We start from the raw sequence: 17748 nt of genomic DNA on the forward strand, positions 1-17748 counted from the left end.
GGAGATTTATTATATGTCTTTGGAGAAGCTTTTAAATTACTTTGCTTTTCTCAGCAATGTTGTGCTCTGTTTTGAGACATGGATTTTTTTTTTTTTCTTCTAGTGTTTCTGTCCTGAGGCAAAGCCCAGCACACCTGTCTTTTGTCCACTTCTCCAGCAAATTAGATTTGTCTCTGGGAATGTGTTTGTAACGTATCAGCCTACTGCAGACCAGCAGAGGGAGCTCCCAGGCTGAATTCGCTTGTTAGTAACCCCCCCCCCACCCCCCCCAAACTATTTCTTGGTAACATTTGAGAAAATTCAATAAAAATTTTAATCAGAGCAAAAACAATCTCAAGTAGACTGCAGCGTTTTGTTTTCATGATGATGGGATTTTGGAGCTAAGATGTTACCTCCGGCTGAGATTGTGGGAGATGTGGGCCCCGTGACTCTAAGTGTACATTCTGCGGGAGGAGGACTCGGAGCCTCTGGGGGTGAGGCAGCCCAGAGCTGGGGCCTCACTGCCGCCGCTTCCATCTTCTCGGGCTCCGGACCCTCAAGAGCTGTGCATTGGAAGATTCCCATTCGAGCATCAGGGGTCGCATCTACCGGGAGACCTGGCTTCAGCAGGATGGTATGTGTAGCTGGCGGAAGGCTATTTGAAGCAAGCAATGTGTTTTCCAGTTATCCACCCTGGTCCAGAAGGAGGAGGACCCAGGAGACGGGAGTTGTCAAGGAAAAGGAGTCGCATCACACATCTGTGCACCTTCAGTTCATGGTCTTTGGTGTCTCCATCTCTTAAATTGACATCAAATCCTGTTCCTAAAGAATCATTGGATATGGTGGTAGGATTGTAGGCCTCAGTATTGCTTTATTTTTATTGAGATGAAAAATTACTTGGTGCAGCAAACATTTGACTTCTGAGAAGAGCATTAATATTTTTAGACGTGATCATCCTGTTTACTTTCAAGGTCATTGGTATTTGAAATTTATTTGCTACATTTTGTGAGTCATTGAACAGGCGAGGGAGGCTTCATCCATGGCTTTCAGGAACACGATACTCTGCAGAGGACGTCCAGCTGCTCCTGTCACCTCGTGGTCACACATCTCAGTGTGTCGTCTGGGTTCAATTTCACTCTTAGTCTTGTTGCTGATGGGGCAGCAAGAAAGTCAATAACGCACAGTCCTCACCACATTCCAGCAACAATGCCACGTACCCTAGACCAGGGGCATGCTCTTGGGCCAGACCTTTGGCGGGTAAGGGGCTGAGAAAGCAGTGCTGGTGCCTATTTGTGCTCCAGGGGCCCCCCTGCCTGAGCAGCAGCGGATTTCACAGGCTGTTCCATGGCTCTGGACTCGGACACGTCACCTGCACGTAAACAAAGGTTTTAAAATCACAACACAGACTTCCCAGGGGCAAGACATGCCCCTTGGGAGATCCCTTGTGACACACTGGAAAAATTTAAAGGTTAAATCCAAAATAAATTTAAAAATGGACCATGGGAAAAGAGACACAGCAAATAGGGAGGTGAGATCGTGGCGGGGAGAGGGCCCAGGCATGGCATGCGGTGGCCTGGCGCGGGGCGCCCCACCGCCGCCACCGTGTCCCGGCGTTTACTCGGCAGCACTGCAGACTTCTGAGCACTGCCCTTGAAAACTGGTTTTGAAAAAAACAAATGTTACTAAGCATCTTCTCTGTCACTAACTGTGCCCTGTAGAGAATACAGAGGTAAAGAAGAAACAAGAGTGTCTGGTTTGGGATGGGATGTAAGTTAAGCACAGAGACCACGAGCAAGGAGTGTCATGAGATCGGCAGGGAGCGGGGCAGGTGTGCGGGGCCTCAGGTGAGCACACAGCCCGGCGGCCTGGCAGCTACTGGTATGCCCCGCAGCCCCACACCTGTTGGGACTCACAGAAGGACTCTCGTTTTCCAGCTCCCCCTCCTGTTCAGAGGCAGTATCCAATGCTGTAACGTGGCTGGTCCTGCAGGGGCACCCGTCAATAAAGCCGTCCCTGGGAGCCAGGAGAGTTGAGCACTACCAGCCAACAGCCTCCCAAAGGTGAGGGAGGAGTCCTGAGGTCGGGGCCTTACTTAGGAGCATCATAGATGGCATCAGCCCTGAATCCCTGTGTCCTCGTCCTTACGGCCTGGCTTTCCCAAAGGGGTGTGGTCCTCTTGCCACCCGGGGCTTGGCACTGTCTGGCGACTACAGCTCTGAAGGAGCATGGGGGCTGTTCTACTCGAGGCTTTCCGTGGGTCAGACATACATGAAACTAGGAATCCTCTGACATTACTCTCTGTCTAAACGTGCAGCTCTAAAGGTCAGACTGCAAGGAGAAAGCACCCTTTGGTGTTCCTGAAGGTGCCAGCTTTGTCTAGTGTCCGATATTGTTCAGTGTCTGGTCATCCAGGAGCATCTGCCTTAACTCCCAGGAGGCGGGGCAGGTCGGCCAGGCAGTGTGCGCTCAGGGCGGGGCGCCTCCCAGTCAGTGGGAGCCCAGAGCCCCTGGCCCTTCCCGGCGCCCTGCTGCGGGCTGCAGTTGGTCAGCTCTGTGGCCTGACCGAGCAGGTGCCTTAGCCTCAGAGTTCCCATCGGGGAATGAGGAGCCCTCGTCGAGACTCTTGACAGGGTGCCCGGCTCATCTAAGGGCTTAGTAACATTAGCCTTTAGGGAGCGTACGGATTCTCAACGAGAAGGGAACCTAGGACCAGCACCACGAGGCTGTGCTGGCTCAACACTGAGGGCTCTCCCTCCGCACACCCCGACCGCACCAGCAGGGCCCCAGAGGCCTCGCCCAGAGGAAGACCAGAGGTGGGAAGGACAGGACAGAGCAAGACGAGGAGGTATCTGCCCCCGAGCCAGCAGCGCGCTTGCTGCCGAGTGTGGCACTTACAGGAGGACGTGTCCCACGGGGGAGTCTCCCCGCAGCCAGGCCCCATGCGCCTCCCGAAGAAAATGCTCCGGCAGGAAATGGATCAAGAACGGGAAACAGCTGACATCCCAGAGACCCAGCAGTTGGTGTAGTTTGCTTTACTCGCACCCGCTGGCCCTGAACTTTCCAGCTGCTGCCTTATCTTGCTTTTCTATCAGAGGCCGGATTAGAGAAAGCCAGCAGGTCGCCACCTTCCTCCCTGGGCTTTCTGGCTTGTTCTTCCTGCAGTTACTCCTCCCGCCCCCCCCCCTCCCCCCCTTGCTAGGACTCCACCAGCCTCATTTCCAGGTGGGTGGAGTTACATCATGTGCCTTGTAAGTCTCCTCACGGTCCTGTGGCTGAACCCCAGAGGATCTCACTCCTAGCCCAGCAAATACCTTCTCGTCCTGCCCGTCCCTTCCCCTCTGCTTGGTATTTGGAGAACTAAGGAAGCGAGAGACATCGGCATGGGCCCTGCCTCGCTGGCCTTGCCTCCATCCTTTGGCAGAGCTGCAGCTACTGAGGCCAGACTGCCCACGCCGGGCAGCCTTTGGCAGGTCCTGTTCTAAAACGAGTCAGTCCCCCGGGGCATGCCCTGTCCAGAGTCGCTGATCCCAAGGTGCGAGAACAGCTCAAAGTGGACCTCCCCTGACAGGGCAGCAGGGTGGCCTCCATCGGTGCACTGTGCTCCAGGGTTCTTGAGCAGGTTCCACTTGGTCCGTTGTGAGGCTAAGCTCCTTAGACCCTTGGTCTGTTCCCTGACCTCATTGGCCATCAAAGCCCATCTCTGAGTCTCAGTGAGTCATGCCTGCAAGTACATTGGTGAGCCTGCCTCTGACAGATGGGGATTATTAACTGAGGCAGGTCTGACGGTCACAGGATGGCTCAGCAGGCCCAGTGCAAAGCTCATAGGGTCGCAGCCCTTTACTTCAAAAAGCCCCGTTTTAATGAGGTTTTTCCACCCATTCTGCTAACTTTGGGGTTGTAGCAGGCTTTTTTACATTTCTCTGAGCTTCGGTTTCCTCATCTGTAAGGAAGAATGAACACCTACTTCGGGGTTATTTTGTGGGAAAGAGTACAGTGCTTGGCGTAGTCTAGTAATGATTAAAATCGCTCTTCTTTTTGTCAGAACGTGATGGTGCCTGTGGCTGTGGTGTGTGTGGAGGGAGGCGCTGGCTCAGGCAGGGGGCCGTCCACCCAGGGTTTTAGGCCTCGTTTCATAGGAATAGGCACCAGATAGCATGCTGACTGCTTTGGCAACAAAACCAAAGCTGCAAAGAAACTTTGCAATGATAAAACATGTCCTTCATAAAAAGAAAGTGAACTTTTCTTTGAAGATAACCAGTTGTGACAGGGGCAAAGGAAAATCAGCTCCAAATGGGATCATGTTTTATTCAGGCTCGGTGCTGCAGGTGGGGAAGGCCCAGGCTCGGTGAAGGGTGGGAAAGTGGGACACCCCAGCTTCAAGCCTCAGTCACTCTGCTCGAAGTTCTTCTCGCTTCACCGAGCTCAGCTCCTGGAGACCTCTAATGGCCCTCAATCGCAAACATAGTTAAAAATTAACAGACTGACACAATTAAATATGGATGACAGGCAGCCGCGATGGACTTTATCTGACACAGGGTGTTACATGCTTGGGTGCCTCGACCCAAGCAGCGTCTTGCATGAACTTCTGGGATGTCTGAGCACATTTCACATGCCTGTTTGGAAATAAGAGCCTGGCTTGTGCTCAGGAAGACAGGGTTAGAGTCTAAAAGCCCAGAAGAGAAAGTTATCCCTGAGGGCTTATGTTTAATTAAGCCAAGCCTCACTGGTCTCAGCAGGTGCTCACAGGCCTAGGCCTCGCATTCGGGGTCTAGATCTCGCTCCTGCCCAGGCTCAGACCTCAGCAATGTCCCACCATTTAGACTGGGAGGTTGGCAGGAGCACAGGGCTGGGCTATAGCGTGGCCTTGTGTGTAGTCAGCCAGGGATAAGATGGCAGATAACTTTTGAACCAGTTCATCCTGTAAGACGTGACAATATGCCTAGACAGTGGCAACCGTTTAATTGCCTGAGGCAAGGACTATTACATGCCAGACAAGGAGTGAAGAATGCTGATTGCATTGCATGCCCTCGGTGTCTGTTAGGAAAGGGGCAGAGGGAAATGGGGTTGGGTTGGAAGTTCCCTTACAGAGTGATCGTCAGTGGGCCTCATTTCTTGAAACAAATTCCCAAAGTGTTCTTCCAGTTGGGTGAATGCTGTATTAAAAATGGGGAGGGTTGCTATTTAAACAAACCCTATAATTAGTCCCACAAAGATTTCATCTTTATTGTATTACAAATCATCAGTCTGTTTGGTGAGCGGAGTTTCTTGGATCAGAGTATGTATATATCTGGCTTGGTGGCCTTTCCCTCAGCCCAACAACCTTGAGCAGAGTTCGCTGTGGGGCTGACGGGCTTCATTTGTGGTGCTCAACAGCGACAGTCCCTAAGCGGAGGGAGGGCAGAGTTGGCTGAGGGTGAGTGGCTGCAGCAGTGAGCTCCAACCCTTAGCAGTCTCAGGGCCCGCGAGCTTGGTTCTGAAGGGGGAGCTGGGGAAGGGAAGCGCCTTACAGATTGGACATCCAGGGCGCCGGCCGGCTGGGGACCTTCCAGCTCTAATTAGTGTCGTTAGGATGCGCCAAATGCCACCAGCAGAAGGGGCCTTCCAGGCCAACATGTCTCAGCGCCCACGGTTACTACTGGCTGTCACACAGTGAAAAGATGCTGTGGTCAGATAAACGGGGAGAACCCAGGGTCCGCGCACGTCAGACCGGTTTCCTTATTGTGGAACTGTCAGCCTTCACTGTGCAGTGGGTGTTGGACCTGCCGAGGGGAGACTGTTTCTCCCAAACCTGTTGGACTGCACAGCATCTCTTCTGGTCGGCTTCCGGCCACACGTTTGTCAACCTCATTCAAGAACAGTCTCAGTCTGGAGCACAGGCATCGTTGTCCTGGGGGCTTGGGCCACATCCCTAGAGTTTCTGCATTTCTGACATGTTCTCGGGTGATGCTGATGGTCTGCGTACCACACTGTGAGAGCCACAGAGGAGACGGCAAAGCCAGGGGTACTTATTAATGATGGCTACCGTAATTGTGCCCAGTACCTGGGAAGCACTTCTGGTGATTACCTCTAAAGGCAAGTGTGACGATGGGAGTCCGTCACTGGAGAGGGGACTGTAGAGTGCAAACAGTGACCCCTGTGGCGGGGTGGGGGTGGGGGGACTGGCAGGGGCTCCCCCTGGAGGCCAGCCAGGGTCTTCCTGTCCTTGGCAGCACTATTGGGAAAGTGACATCTGTATGTATTTAGCCCTCTGGGCCTTGGTGTCCTTATCTATAAATGGAAGAGGATGGAAATTATTTTTATGGGTACTTGCTACTTTTTCTAGCATTCCACTTTATTTTTGCCTTGTTATTTATTTATTTATTTTTTTGCTGGGTGCTCTCCTTTTACCAGTCACAGGAGCTGGTACACGCCGAGGCGTGGGAGACCCCAGTGTGCCCGTTCTAGAGGAGCGTTTCTGAGGCATGTGATGGTAGAACCCAGGCAGCGTGGCTCCTGGATTGTACTGGCAATGACTGCTGCTGCATTGAGTTCTGGTGGAGAAGTGTCCCAGGGCCTTCATGCCGCTTATTCACTTAGGGTTGTCTCAGCCTTGCGATGTGCTTAGTCTCTGGCACAGAGGGAATAATCAGCGCTCGTCTGGGCTATAGATATTACGTTAGAGGTTCTTACAAGGACTTCTGAAGCCCCTGGAAGCGTATGCAGGACTGTGAGTGGGAGTGTTTCTGCAGACGGCCCATTGCTGTGCATGGAAGGTCAACCGTGTAGGCTCAGTCCCTGCTGGACTGTCCGCGGAGCAGGAGTCAGGGGAGTGTGGGGCTCCCCAGTGTTTGTGGTGCACCTAAAGCAGCCCCTAGACAATGGGCAGCAGTGGCCACGAGCAGCCTGAGGCCGAAACCACAGCAGAACAAGCAGCCCAGTGGGTGTAAGGCTTAAACCTTTTCTTCCCCCGGAGGACAGCAGGGAGTAGCACAGAACAGCTTGTTCATCTAGGTCAGCGCCCGCACCAGTTTCTCCCCATGAGCCCTGCTGCCTCTCAAACACTGATGTCGGCCCTGGGAGCACTGCCCTCTGCTGGAAGGTGGAAGAGGAGGCAGGCTCGGGTGGTGAGAAGAGCCTGCAGCACAAGAGTGATGCATTTCAAGGCCTGTCTTGACTCCTTCGCCTCCACGTGCCCTGAGAACCGGCCAGCAGGCCAGCTTCACCTCAGTCTGCTGAGCACAGCTTTCCCTGGACCCACAGCTCGAAGCAGCCTGCTTGTCGCCCTGGAGGGCTCGGGGCTTCCAGACCAGGCTGGCAGCACTGGTCCCACAACTGCAGGCCCGGCTGTCTGAGAACGAATGCGGGGCTGTGTGGGTGGAAGGGACCAGAGTGCGAGAGGCTGTCAGAGAGGCGGGAGTGCGTGCGTGGAGGTGAGGGCTCCCTTCCCGCAGCCACCGCACTGACCGGTCATGCCATCCACTCTGCGGCTCCTGTCTCCTCGGAAGCACCAGCGTGTCTTGGCCTCGTGGGTCGGCACCCACACCCAGGCAGCACCAGTCGTCACATGTGCTCCCCCAACCCAGGTGCACACAGACCCCTCCCCCTTCCACTGTGTTTAGGTTCCCAGCCCTTCGCCCGCCTCAGGGCTGTGTCCCGTCCCACCCTTTCCCCCTGTCTCAGGAAGGCAGCCCCAGCTCTGCCCTTTGCTTAGTGAGCAAGTGGATTCAGATGCACAAAGCCGTAAGCCATGGGTAGGTACACGTTTTTTCTGTGTCTCTGTCTTCCTCTCCTCCGCTCTGCCCTCTCCCCCTTCCCTTGTAGTCTACCCTTCCCCTCCCTTCTGGTCCTCCTGCCTCCCACATTGCCCCTCTTCGTTTCCCTCCTCTGCTCTGTATACACCCCTAAATTCCCAAAATGACATGTTTTTTGGTCTACCTACATGCAAAGTTTCTGGTCCCTCATTCCCTTAACTGCTCTGTGGGTTGAAATGACTCTGGCCCTGCCTTACATGAGCGTCAGTGCCTGCTGGTGGCTCCTGAGGACTGGATCTCTGCCCTCTCACAATCTGGGGCCCCGGGGGTCCCAGTCGAACTGCTAATCTGATTTCTAGTCAATGTGCTGTGGTCCCTCAGAGGATCTCTAAGCACAGCTGGCCTGAGGGGTTCCCCAAGGTGCAGGCAGAGCTGAAAGTGCATCCACAGTGCTTTTAGGTCCACTTCCCGTCCACTTCCCGAGTGAGACCAGGTGCCTCTGCCCCAGGTTGGGAGAGTGTCCCCAAGTGCAGCACTGACAGCCAGGCAGGAACTAACCACTCTGGGGGAGGCCCGTGGTGGGAGTGTGGGAGGAAACGCCAAGGACTTTGTGGGGACCAGGGCAAAAGGTGGGGGTACTGCTGTGGGCTTTGCTAGGACCCATTCTTAGCCAGCCAGCTTCAGCCTGAGCCCCTGGGCCCGTGACCATGACCGTGGAGAATACCCAGGAGCCAGCCGGTTTTCCTGCCCGTAGAAGCAGAAGCAGGGAGGACGAGGCGGGAGGTCTCGGCAATCCCGCGGAGCCCCTGGCTTCTGCCGTTGCCCCCAGGCCTCAGCCCCCAGCCCCCGTGTCAGCCAGAGTGCTGCTGCACCTGCCCATGGTGTGGGGATCAGATGCCACGTGAAGAAGGGTTTCCGGTGCAAAATGCGTTTTATTAAACCACTGGAGTAGATTTGTCAGGGTTACATTCTTCCCAGCATCACATTAGACTCTGGACACGTTTTCAGGTGAAACGGTGTAGGCCTGACCCAGGTAACATTGGAGGGTGTCACCTCCAAGGGGCACCCAGCCCTCTTCTTTGCCCCCCTCCCCCCACGTTACACTTGGCCCTGCCACCACTGCTCTCAGCAGTGCTTGCCATTGCTCATGGGTGAAAGGAAGGCGCCCCCCCTCAGTGCAAACAGACCCCTCTTCCCTGTCCAAAGGCTCAGGAGCAAAGCGGACATGGCCAATGGATGGACGTTCGTTACAGCCCGAGCACACTTGCCCTTTTGTTTGTTTTTTAACACTTTCCTCAGCACAGGACCAGGAACATCCTGCCAAGTGGACCAAGCCTCCCTCGATCCATTTGTTTGGGGCTGGCCTTGCTCTTTGGAAACTTAACGGAATTGGGGCTACAGGTCCCTCTGAGCAGAGGGCACAGGGTGCCAGACACCCCACAGTGCCAAGAAGCCAGACCCCTTTTCTAGAAGAACAGGAACGGAACCTGCAGTCCTGGCCAGACCACTGGCTCGATGGTGTCCTGACCTGTCCCTTCCTCATCAGAGCAGATCCACATGCTCTGAGGGAACCATTAGCAGCCTGTCCTGCGGCCCAGGCGCTGCTGAGTGAGGGGAGGGGGCTCACTGGGCCAGACTTTAGCTCAGCACCCTCTTATTTCTGAAAGGAGGATCGGGGCTCCTTGAGGTGGGTGTTTTCCTACAAGCTCGGCCTCTGCACCCACAGAGGCATGTAGAAAGTGTTTTGGGGAGAAGTGCCGTGAGCAGGTGTGAGTGGGCACCTCCGTGGAGCAGAGGAGGGGTGGAGCCCAGCAGGACACACTGACTGAGCGGTGACGGCAGCTGGGAGCCCTGGTTTACGGCCTTCTCCCACATCTCTCTCCAGGTGCGCTGGCTCCCTCCCTCCGAGGCTACTTCTCAGGGCTGGAAGTCCCGTCAGTTCTGCTGAATACTACGTGAGTACTTGCTTTCCGTGACAACTGGGACGTGTGCCGGTTCATAGCAGACGGTCGGTAAACGGGCAGCTCTCGCCCTCCTGGGGCTCCCACACCTCCCGCACTGGAGGAACTCCGTGGCAGCGCTCCTTCCACGAGACTGCCCCCTGGGATCGAGGGAGAAGGAGGGATGCTCCTCTGAGTCTGACCTCAAACTCTGAGCCTGGCCTCCCGCTTCCTCAATGCCGGTTCGGAAGGACAGGTGTCAGGGGATTTCACTGTCATTGTAGTTCGCCTGTTGCCAGCCCCAAACAAACCCTCCTCACGTTACAGGCGTAAGTCATCTAAAATTCACAGTGAACCCTAGCCGGTTGCTCAGTGGTTAGAGCATCGACCTGCAGACTGAGGGGTCCAGGGTTGATTCCAGTCAGTTGCAGGCTCGATACCAAGCCCTGGAGACAACCAATCAATGTTTCTTTCTCCCCCTTCCACTCTCTCTTTTTAAAAATATAAATGGAAAAGGTAGGATTGAAAAAATACTTTTTACAGTGATTCATCATGGGAGTCTTAGACTTTATCAGCACTAACTTCCCTTCGTGAACCTATGGATAGTACAGCTTCAGATAATGTGTGTAAAATCTCCCCAGGCCGAGACCCAAGAAAGAAGCTAACAGCTTCAGCATTGTGTCTGATTTTTTTCTACTATGTTTTTATTGATTTCAGAGAGGGAGAATCATTGATCGGCTACCTCTTGTACACCCCACACTGGGGATCGAACCCACAACCCAGGCATGTGCCCTTGACTGGAATCGAACCCAAAACCCTTCAGTCCATAGGCAGACGCTATCCACTGAGCCAAACCAGCTAGGGCGTGTCTAATTTATTAAGAGAACTTACTTATGAGGCATGTCTTGGATGATGGCAAGACTGTGGATATCCTGGGGGGACTGGTGCGACCTCCCCCAGATAAAGGAGCCTGTCCCAGGAGCGTCTGTGGGGCCCTAGGGAGGGTCGGAGGGTCGGTTGGACAGTCTGAGGGGAGGGGTTGTGCCAGGAGGTGGTCTCTGTGCTGGCCTGGACTAGCGTGTGGGTGGGCAGCAGAGGCTGGGTTCTGGAACAGCCTCTAGTCTCCGAAATGCCTGATGCTTGTACTGAAGGCAGGCGCTGGGCTTTCCTGAGAGCTTCTGATCCTGATGGAAACAGTACCAATTGTCATCTTAGTGCTGTGTTATCTTAGGCCTAACCTTGCTTCAGAGAACTGCCAAGTGATTTTTTTCTGTAAATGTCGAATTTCTATAAAAATTTTAAATGCCTGTTTAAATTCAGTATCTTGACTGCATTTTTGTTAAGTACAAAGCACCATTACTTTGAACCCTAAGTTGGTGTGTGAATTTGGGGAGTCTGCCCTAAAGTAGAGTCTTTTAAATGGTAGGGTTCTACGGCCAACCTTCCCTTGGTCTGGATTATTCCTTCACAAAACGGGAAGAACAGGGAGACTAGGGGTGGACTTGGGAATGCCAGTCCTTGTGTCCCTGAGGCTGACACTAGAGGCATGGTCCTTTCTTGGAAAGCTTCTCTTCCCAATGAAACTGGTGCTCTTCTCCCACCGTTAACACTGGGTGTGTTTTTGTTAGATCCCGTGAGGCCACTGGGACTGTTAGGAGGTTCATGGGGGGAAACTGGCCTCTAGTTGCCTTGAATTCACTCACAGGGAAAATACTGGAGAAGTGGTAGATGCTGGAGCTGGCCTTACCGGGTCAGTGCCCTCTTAGTGAGGAGGAGGGAGAGCGCTGGGATTTATTTTCCATAGGAAAGGTGCCCTGGTGACCTGAGGTCTCAGTGGGTGGGTCATGTCACCTTCATGTTAAGCCGGGGCACTGCCTGAGAGCTCGTTTAGGTCAGAAAGAAGGCTTCTTTATTCTCAAGGAAGGGGATTGGTGATGGGGATGAGAGCATCAGAAATCCACAAAAGATTGACCGGAGTGGCCAGTCAGTAGACCCTTACCCGGCAGTCGGGATTCATTCTCTGGTGGTGAAAAGAAGTCAGTTGGAGGATGACATTTCTACTTAAGACATCAACTTCAGTAAGTTAGAATTGTACCTGTCCCAACGTATTTCTCAGTGTGGCCAAAGAACTGGTCCTTAGGGATCATTGTAGGGGGAGTACATACGTTTATCCAGTGTCCAACAAAGTTAAACAGACATTTTTACCAAAAGATTAGGGAACTCTAGGATGCAGTCTTTCTAAAATTAATTGAGACCAGGGAACCCTTTTTTCTAATGTTTTACATAGATCACACTTTGGGAAACTGCGCTAACCTCTTAACCAGAACCTACACCAGTGGCCCCCGTATACCAGGTGGGCAAAAGTAGGTTTACAGGTGTTTGTATGGGAAAAAAAACAATAATTAATAATACAAGAGTAAACTGTGTTTCATGGATTCACAACCATAAACCTACTTTTCCCCACCCGTGTGTGTGTGTGTGTGTGTGTGTGTGTGTGTCTTGGGCCAGTGGTCCTACTTTTCACTTCTCTATTATGATAGAGGAAATCGAGACAAAGTTGATGTTATTTGTTCCTAATTCTGAAATTAGCTTCTTATGGGTATATGTTCAAGTACCTGTTTTAAGTGAAATGGCAGTGTTAGTGAATGGCAATTGCATTTTAACTATCCTTTCTCAGAAAGAAAAGTTAGCAGTCCCTGGTAGATACCCAAGTATTCTTTATAATATTGTACTATTTTGTGAAATCTAAAAGTTCACTGTTTAGGGGAAATGTTTTCCTCCTGAAAGTACCACTTTTAAGTTTCGAGGTATATTTAATATATAAAATTTAATATATAAAATCTGTTAGGTCCAGGATTTTCTAAGTTCATGCTCCATATCCGTACACCCATCATTTAAAAAATAAAATAAATATATATATTGACTTCAGAGAGGAAGGGAGAACAAGAGAGAGAGAAACATCGCTGATGAGAGAGAATCACTGATGGGCTGCCTCCTGAACGCCCCCCACTGGGGATCGAGCCTGCAACCTAGGCATGTGCCCTTGGCCAGAATTGAACCTGGGACTCTTCAGTCCGCAGGCTGACGCTCTATTCACTGAGCCAAGCCGGATAGGGTCATATACCCATCATTTTTAAACTTAAGTTATGATCCTTAGCCCTTGTTTCTTCATTCAGAAAAGCCTTAATCATTTGGCCTGTGGGTCCCTCCGTTACCAGGTGACATAGGTCTAGCACTGTAGCATCGTGTAGTTCCAGAAGGCACTGTTCACGTGCACCCCTCTTTTGTGACTGTGTGTTTCTCTCAATGTTCAGAGGCTGGTCAGTATTTGTGGAGCTGTCTAGGATGAGATAATGTGACCTTCTGAAGCTCACAAAGAGTTCACACATGTATGTTGAAATGTAGATCTGGCCCTCAGGATAAGCTGATGGCTGAGAAAGTAATGACATTAGAGGAGAGGTTCGCGGGACAAAACCTGGAGGTTCACCTAGATGTCGGGGTCAGGAGATGATGAACAGCGAGGGAAGAGTGGCCAGAGGAGCAGATGAGGCATGGAGCCGGCAAGGCAGTGCTGAGCTGCTTGGTCAGCAGTGCCGACTACAGTAGGACAGTGAGTAAGAGGACAGAGTACCTTTGAATTAGGGCTGGCTAAGGTCGGTGGGAAGGGCCTGAGGAAGGATTTTTTGGAAACATGTATGTAACCAAAGGGAATACATGATTATTAAGCAGTGGCATGGGTTCCAGCCTCAGAGATCCTGCTGTTCATTTGTGTCAGGCTCACCTACATTTTTCCAAATCGTCCTTCCCCACTGACGATCTGCCAGTGCCAGAAATCTCGAGGTGGCAGTGGCTACCAGGGGCTGGCGGTTGCCCCCCTCAGGAAGCACAGCTGATGAAGCACTGCAGGGTCGGGTCTGTGTAAAGATGCAGCATCTCCTGGGGAGGCATTGATTGTTCGGGGGGCTGGAGAGTGGAGGAGGGGGCTGCTTAGGAAGGAGGGTGGATAATGGTACTCATTCTCACCGCAGTTGGGTGTGGACTAGTCTCTCATTCCACCTGAGGTTAGATCAGTTCAGTGTGGATCCTTCCCTCAGGCTCCTTCTAGCCTCTGGATCAGGCTCCTTCTGAGAGAGCTAATTATTCAGGCTATGCCATCCTAGGGAGATGTACATCAGAATTGAAAACAGTGGTGCTGATGAAATCACAGAAACCTTTTAGAGCCAACAAGTGTCTCAGAAAAGACAAATGAAGGGTGGGTGCAAACCACATGGCCTTCTGTTCACCGGAGGGGCTATCCTCCCCCATGGAATGGTGGCACCAGAACAGATGACAAGCAGGAGTGACAACTGTATGAGACCCTCTATGCAGGCTGGCTGTCCCTTCTGACGTGTGGAGTGTCAGGATGCCGTCCTTCCAAACCTCAGCAGTCCTGGGCCTGCTCTGCCCAGAGGTCTTCGAGGATTTTTCATTGACCCTCTTTGACTTTTATTTCTAAAGGAAAACCAGTGACTAAAAAAGTAAATAAGCTCTTTATTCTTTAAAAAAAACATGTATTACATGTCTACTACATGCTAGATATTAAAATGTGCAAAACCAGGCCCGTCCTCCAAAGGAGCTTAAATTCTAACAGGCAGGAGTCATGGACACTCGTTTTAGCGAGAAAGGAGAGACATTGTTCAGGGTGCTCCACAGTCCGGTGTGGGTGTCCACGTGGCATATGTAAGACTGTCAGAGGGCAGCTGTCACTGGTGTTTTTATTTGTTCAGTGTCTTCCTTGATGGATGGTGTTAGTCAGGTACAAGCTATGTCTGCCCAGCACTAGAGGTTTGCTAATGATCCAGCCTTGGGGCGGAGAATCCAGAACACACAATGATTGAAAATGATCCATTTCCCAGGTATGCTGCAGTTGTTAATCACTCCTTACAAGGAATGAGAGTTACACAGCTTTCCTTGTTGGTTATCCAAATGTAATTGGGGGGAGGAGAAAGGGGTGTTAGGAGTAGGGGTGGTTCTGGGGGGGTTTTTTAAGAACTCATGAAAATTCCCTGGACATGAACCAAGACCACAGCATAGAAATTATAAGCATATGTAGCTATAGCCTCATCAAATTAGAGGGACATGGCAAGAGTAAAGCCAGAATTTGAAACTGTTTATTCCTTATTTTAGTATTGGGCAGGATGGCCTAATCTCTGGCTGTGAGCGTGAATGCCCAGGGACAGAGCCGAGATCAGGGGAGTCCCAGGTGCTGGAAGTCAAGGCAGAGCTTGGAGCGGAGCCGAGCAGGAACAGTCCTAGGTCTTCACGCGACCCAGACAGCTGCTGCGCACCACAGTCACCCTGCCTCCTCCCTAGAAGGGACCCGGGCACCATGCTCTCATGATGCAGCGTGCCCAGAAACCGAAGTGGCACTTCATCACTGATTGGCCATTCCCCTTTCTGTTAACCAAGGTCTCCACAGCACACTTCAGTTCATGAACACAGTAATATTCAGTGAACACCTGTGGCGTGTAAGGGACTGTTCTGGGTGCTGGGGATAGTGAAGAGACGCAGACAAAACCCTTTCCTTCATGGCGGAGATGGGTAGTAACATGCTAAACACAGGTAGGAGGTGAGGTGCCAAGGGGAAAAGAGCACAGCAAGTAAGAGGGTAGAGGTTATGGCTGGCAGGCACTTCATTTCACGGGGGAGCAGAGGAGTCAGGGTCAGCCTGACACCCTTCGCACGGAGACCCAGTTTCCCCAGATTTACACGGGCTCCGTGTTCAGAACAGACCTCAGGTTATTCGAGTTTAGAGAATGATTTCACTTCACTAGTCCTCTTCTTCGGACCTCCCCTTAGCTAAATCAGAGTAAACGGCTTCAGATAGAGCAGGCTTAGGTGCGGCGAGTGCTGGCAGAGAACTGGGAACGCCCAGGCGGCCTGTGCGGCTCACCCCTGCCTGCTCAGCCCCTCCCTGAGGTTTCTCCATTGTCCCGGTGAGGAGCCCCGGTTCTGATCCCCGAGCCTTGGGGTCTGTGAGCTATCAAGTACGAGCAGGCCTGAGAACCTGCCCCCACTAGTACCTGTGGTGGGTGCCCCTCCCAGCCACTGCCCAGTCCTCCACGACGCCTGCTAAGCACATGAGCACTTACTGAGCTCATGTCACACCAAGACTGTTACGACAGCCTAATGCAGTCAGAGCTGGATCCCACCACTTCTGCCCGTTATCTGTTTCCTGTGAGTCTGGCTGGGAGATCTGGGAGACCCCTGAGCATGTGTGATATGCACCAAGAGAGTTGCCGGCCTGGTCCCTGGAGAGAGTTCAAAGGGAGCAGCCATGTGTCACGTCCTGGCATTGAGTCCCAGAGCAGCTGCCGGAGAACAGTCACGGTCAGGGCCACCCACGGGAGCCTCCGCCCCGACACGCACTTCCTTCGTCTGTCCCAGGGGCTGGCAGTGGACATGCTCACTGTAAGTTAAAACATGAACACACTCAGGCCTCCCTCCGGGTCACCTCCCAGGATCTCTGTGGGGCAGACTGCCTGTGCCTTCTCTCTGCCCACCAGCTGAGCACAGGTGGGTGGACACGTGTTGATGTGATAACTGGACAGAGCAGCTAGGTGACTTAACAGTCCTCAGTCATACTGAGAGGAACCTTCAGCCTTTCTTAAAGGCAGGCATCCTACCAATGCAGCCTCCGTCAGGCGGCCGTGGAGGACCCCCAGGTCTGCTGCTGCTTGGGGGTGCTCCCTCCTTGCCCCCCTCCCTCCAGTGCTCTTGGCAAGTTTGGAAAGGGTGAGCGAAGATAGGTAAGCTGGTAAGTTTTGTTTGCAGGGATGACTTTTTCCTGTCCTGAAATAACCCTACTTTTACTAGGAAACTAGAATCACATCAACTCATTGTTTATTTTTATAGTGAAATTCTGGGGGAAACATTTTTCTTAATTCTGACACATTCTTCAACCTGACCCAGAATCCCTGAGGGGGGTTTCAGTTGGACCTCGAGTGCCACGGGGTCTCCTGAAAGGCCAGCTTCCTGTGCAGGAGGCCCTGAGACCTGCCGGGGACTCAGAGGGTTTGCGCACACACTGTGCATTCCTGTGCACAGAGCCCACCCACTAACGGCCTGTCTGCGAAGGGCGCAGGGCTGACCGGCTGATAGGACAACTACTGGGGAAGGGGCCCCTGGGCTTCCTTCCTCGGCCCCGGGATCTCCCGGAAACCAGCTGGCTCAGAGCCATGCCTGCAGGAAGAGGATCAACAATCTATTGTTTGCTGCGTCTCTGCACCTTCTTATTTTAAAGTTCTCAGACCCTAGGGAACAGAAGGATGTGTCCACAAATGCTTCCTGGGTTTTGTTTTCCGGTAGGCGCTTGGAGTAAAGTTTATCACCAGAGGGTTCTCCAGGAAAAATGATTGTGTGGCCTTGGGCTGACCAAGGTTGTAACTGGTCTGAAGGCCCTGGCGCTGGTGGTTTCGGGCCTCCTTTTGGGGGAACTCGGGTCCTGTGCCTTTCCTTAGCAGGGCTTCGGACAGTCCTGGGGACCCAGCCATGGGAGAGGCAATCCCTGGTGTCCCTCTGCCCCAGGTGATTTACACCTGGTTCCTGAGTGAACACGAGAACATCGCAGATGCTCTCTCTCCCTGAAGGTCTTCCCTCCCTCGTTCCACATCCTAAACTGGCAGTCCTGGCTGTGAGCTTTTCATGCACAGATACAAGTTCATTCTCAAGTGGCGCTTGTGGTCAGCTCAATGGCAAGTCCCTTTGCGTTAGACCTGTGGTCGGCAAACTGCGGCTCACGAGCCACATGTGGCTCTTTGGCCCCTTGAGCGTGGCTTTTCCACAAAATACCACGGCCTGGGCGAGTCTATTTTGAAGAAGTGGCGTTAGAAGAAGTTTAAGTTTAAAAAATTTGGCTCTCAAAAGAAATTTCAATCGTTGTACTGTTGATATTTGGCTCTGTTGACTAATGAGTTTGCCGACCACTGCCTTAGACTCTCAGCTCATTGCCCTCAGAATAGGCGGGTCTTAAAGGCCCAGGGAACCCTAGCAGCAGGCCAGGCTGTGGGTGGAAACTACTGCACTGTTACTGGGTTTAATTAATACGTGATCTTTCTCCA

At 52.5% G+C, this 17748-nt stretch overlaps 2 protein-coding genes across 5 annotated transcripts in view; one reads left to right on the top strand and one right to left on the bottom strand.

Moving 5' to 3' along the window:
- RBPMS (RNA binding protein, mRNA processing factor) overlaps positions 1–17748 on the top strand; it is a 181915-nt gene that overhangs the window by 144569 nt on the left and 19598 nt on the right. For 2 of the 4 annotated variants that reach the window (XR_013813888.1, XM_079779285.1), the window contains exon 7: positions 9595–9664. Coding sequence is in view for 3 of the 4 variants with exons in the window: in XM_079779285.1 (XP_079635411.1) it covers positions 9595–9657 (63 nt within the window). In the remaining variant the exon portion in view is untranslated. Of the gene's footprint in view, positions 1–103; positions 363–7638; positions 7710–9594 lie in introns of those variants that run through there. The other 2 variants (XM_079779286.1, XM_079779284.1) reach the window with 2 other exon arrangements.
- The window catches only part of GTF2E2 (general transcription factor IIE subunit 2), a 93031-nt gene continuing 75457 nt past the window's right edge, over positions 175–17748 (bottom strand). The window contains exon 9 of the mRNA XM_079779282.1: positions 175–1348. The gene's annotated coding sequence lies outside the window, so the exon portion shown is untranslated. The remainder of the gene's footprint in view (positions 1349–17748) is intronic.

This window comes from Cnephaeus nilssonii, assembly GCF_951640355.1.
Source record: "Cnephaeus nilssonii genome assembly, chromosome: 8".
Classification (NCBI taxonomy): Eukaryota; Metazoa; Chordata; class Mammalia; order Chiroptera; family Vespertilionidae; genus Cnephaeus; species Cnephaeus nilssonii.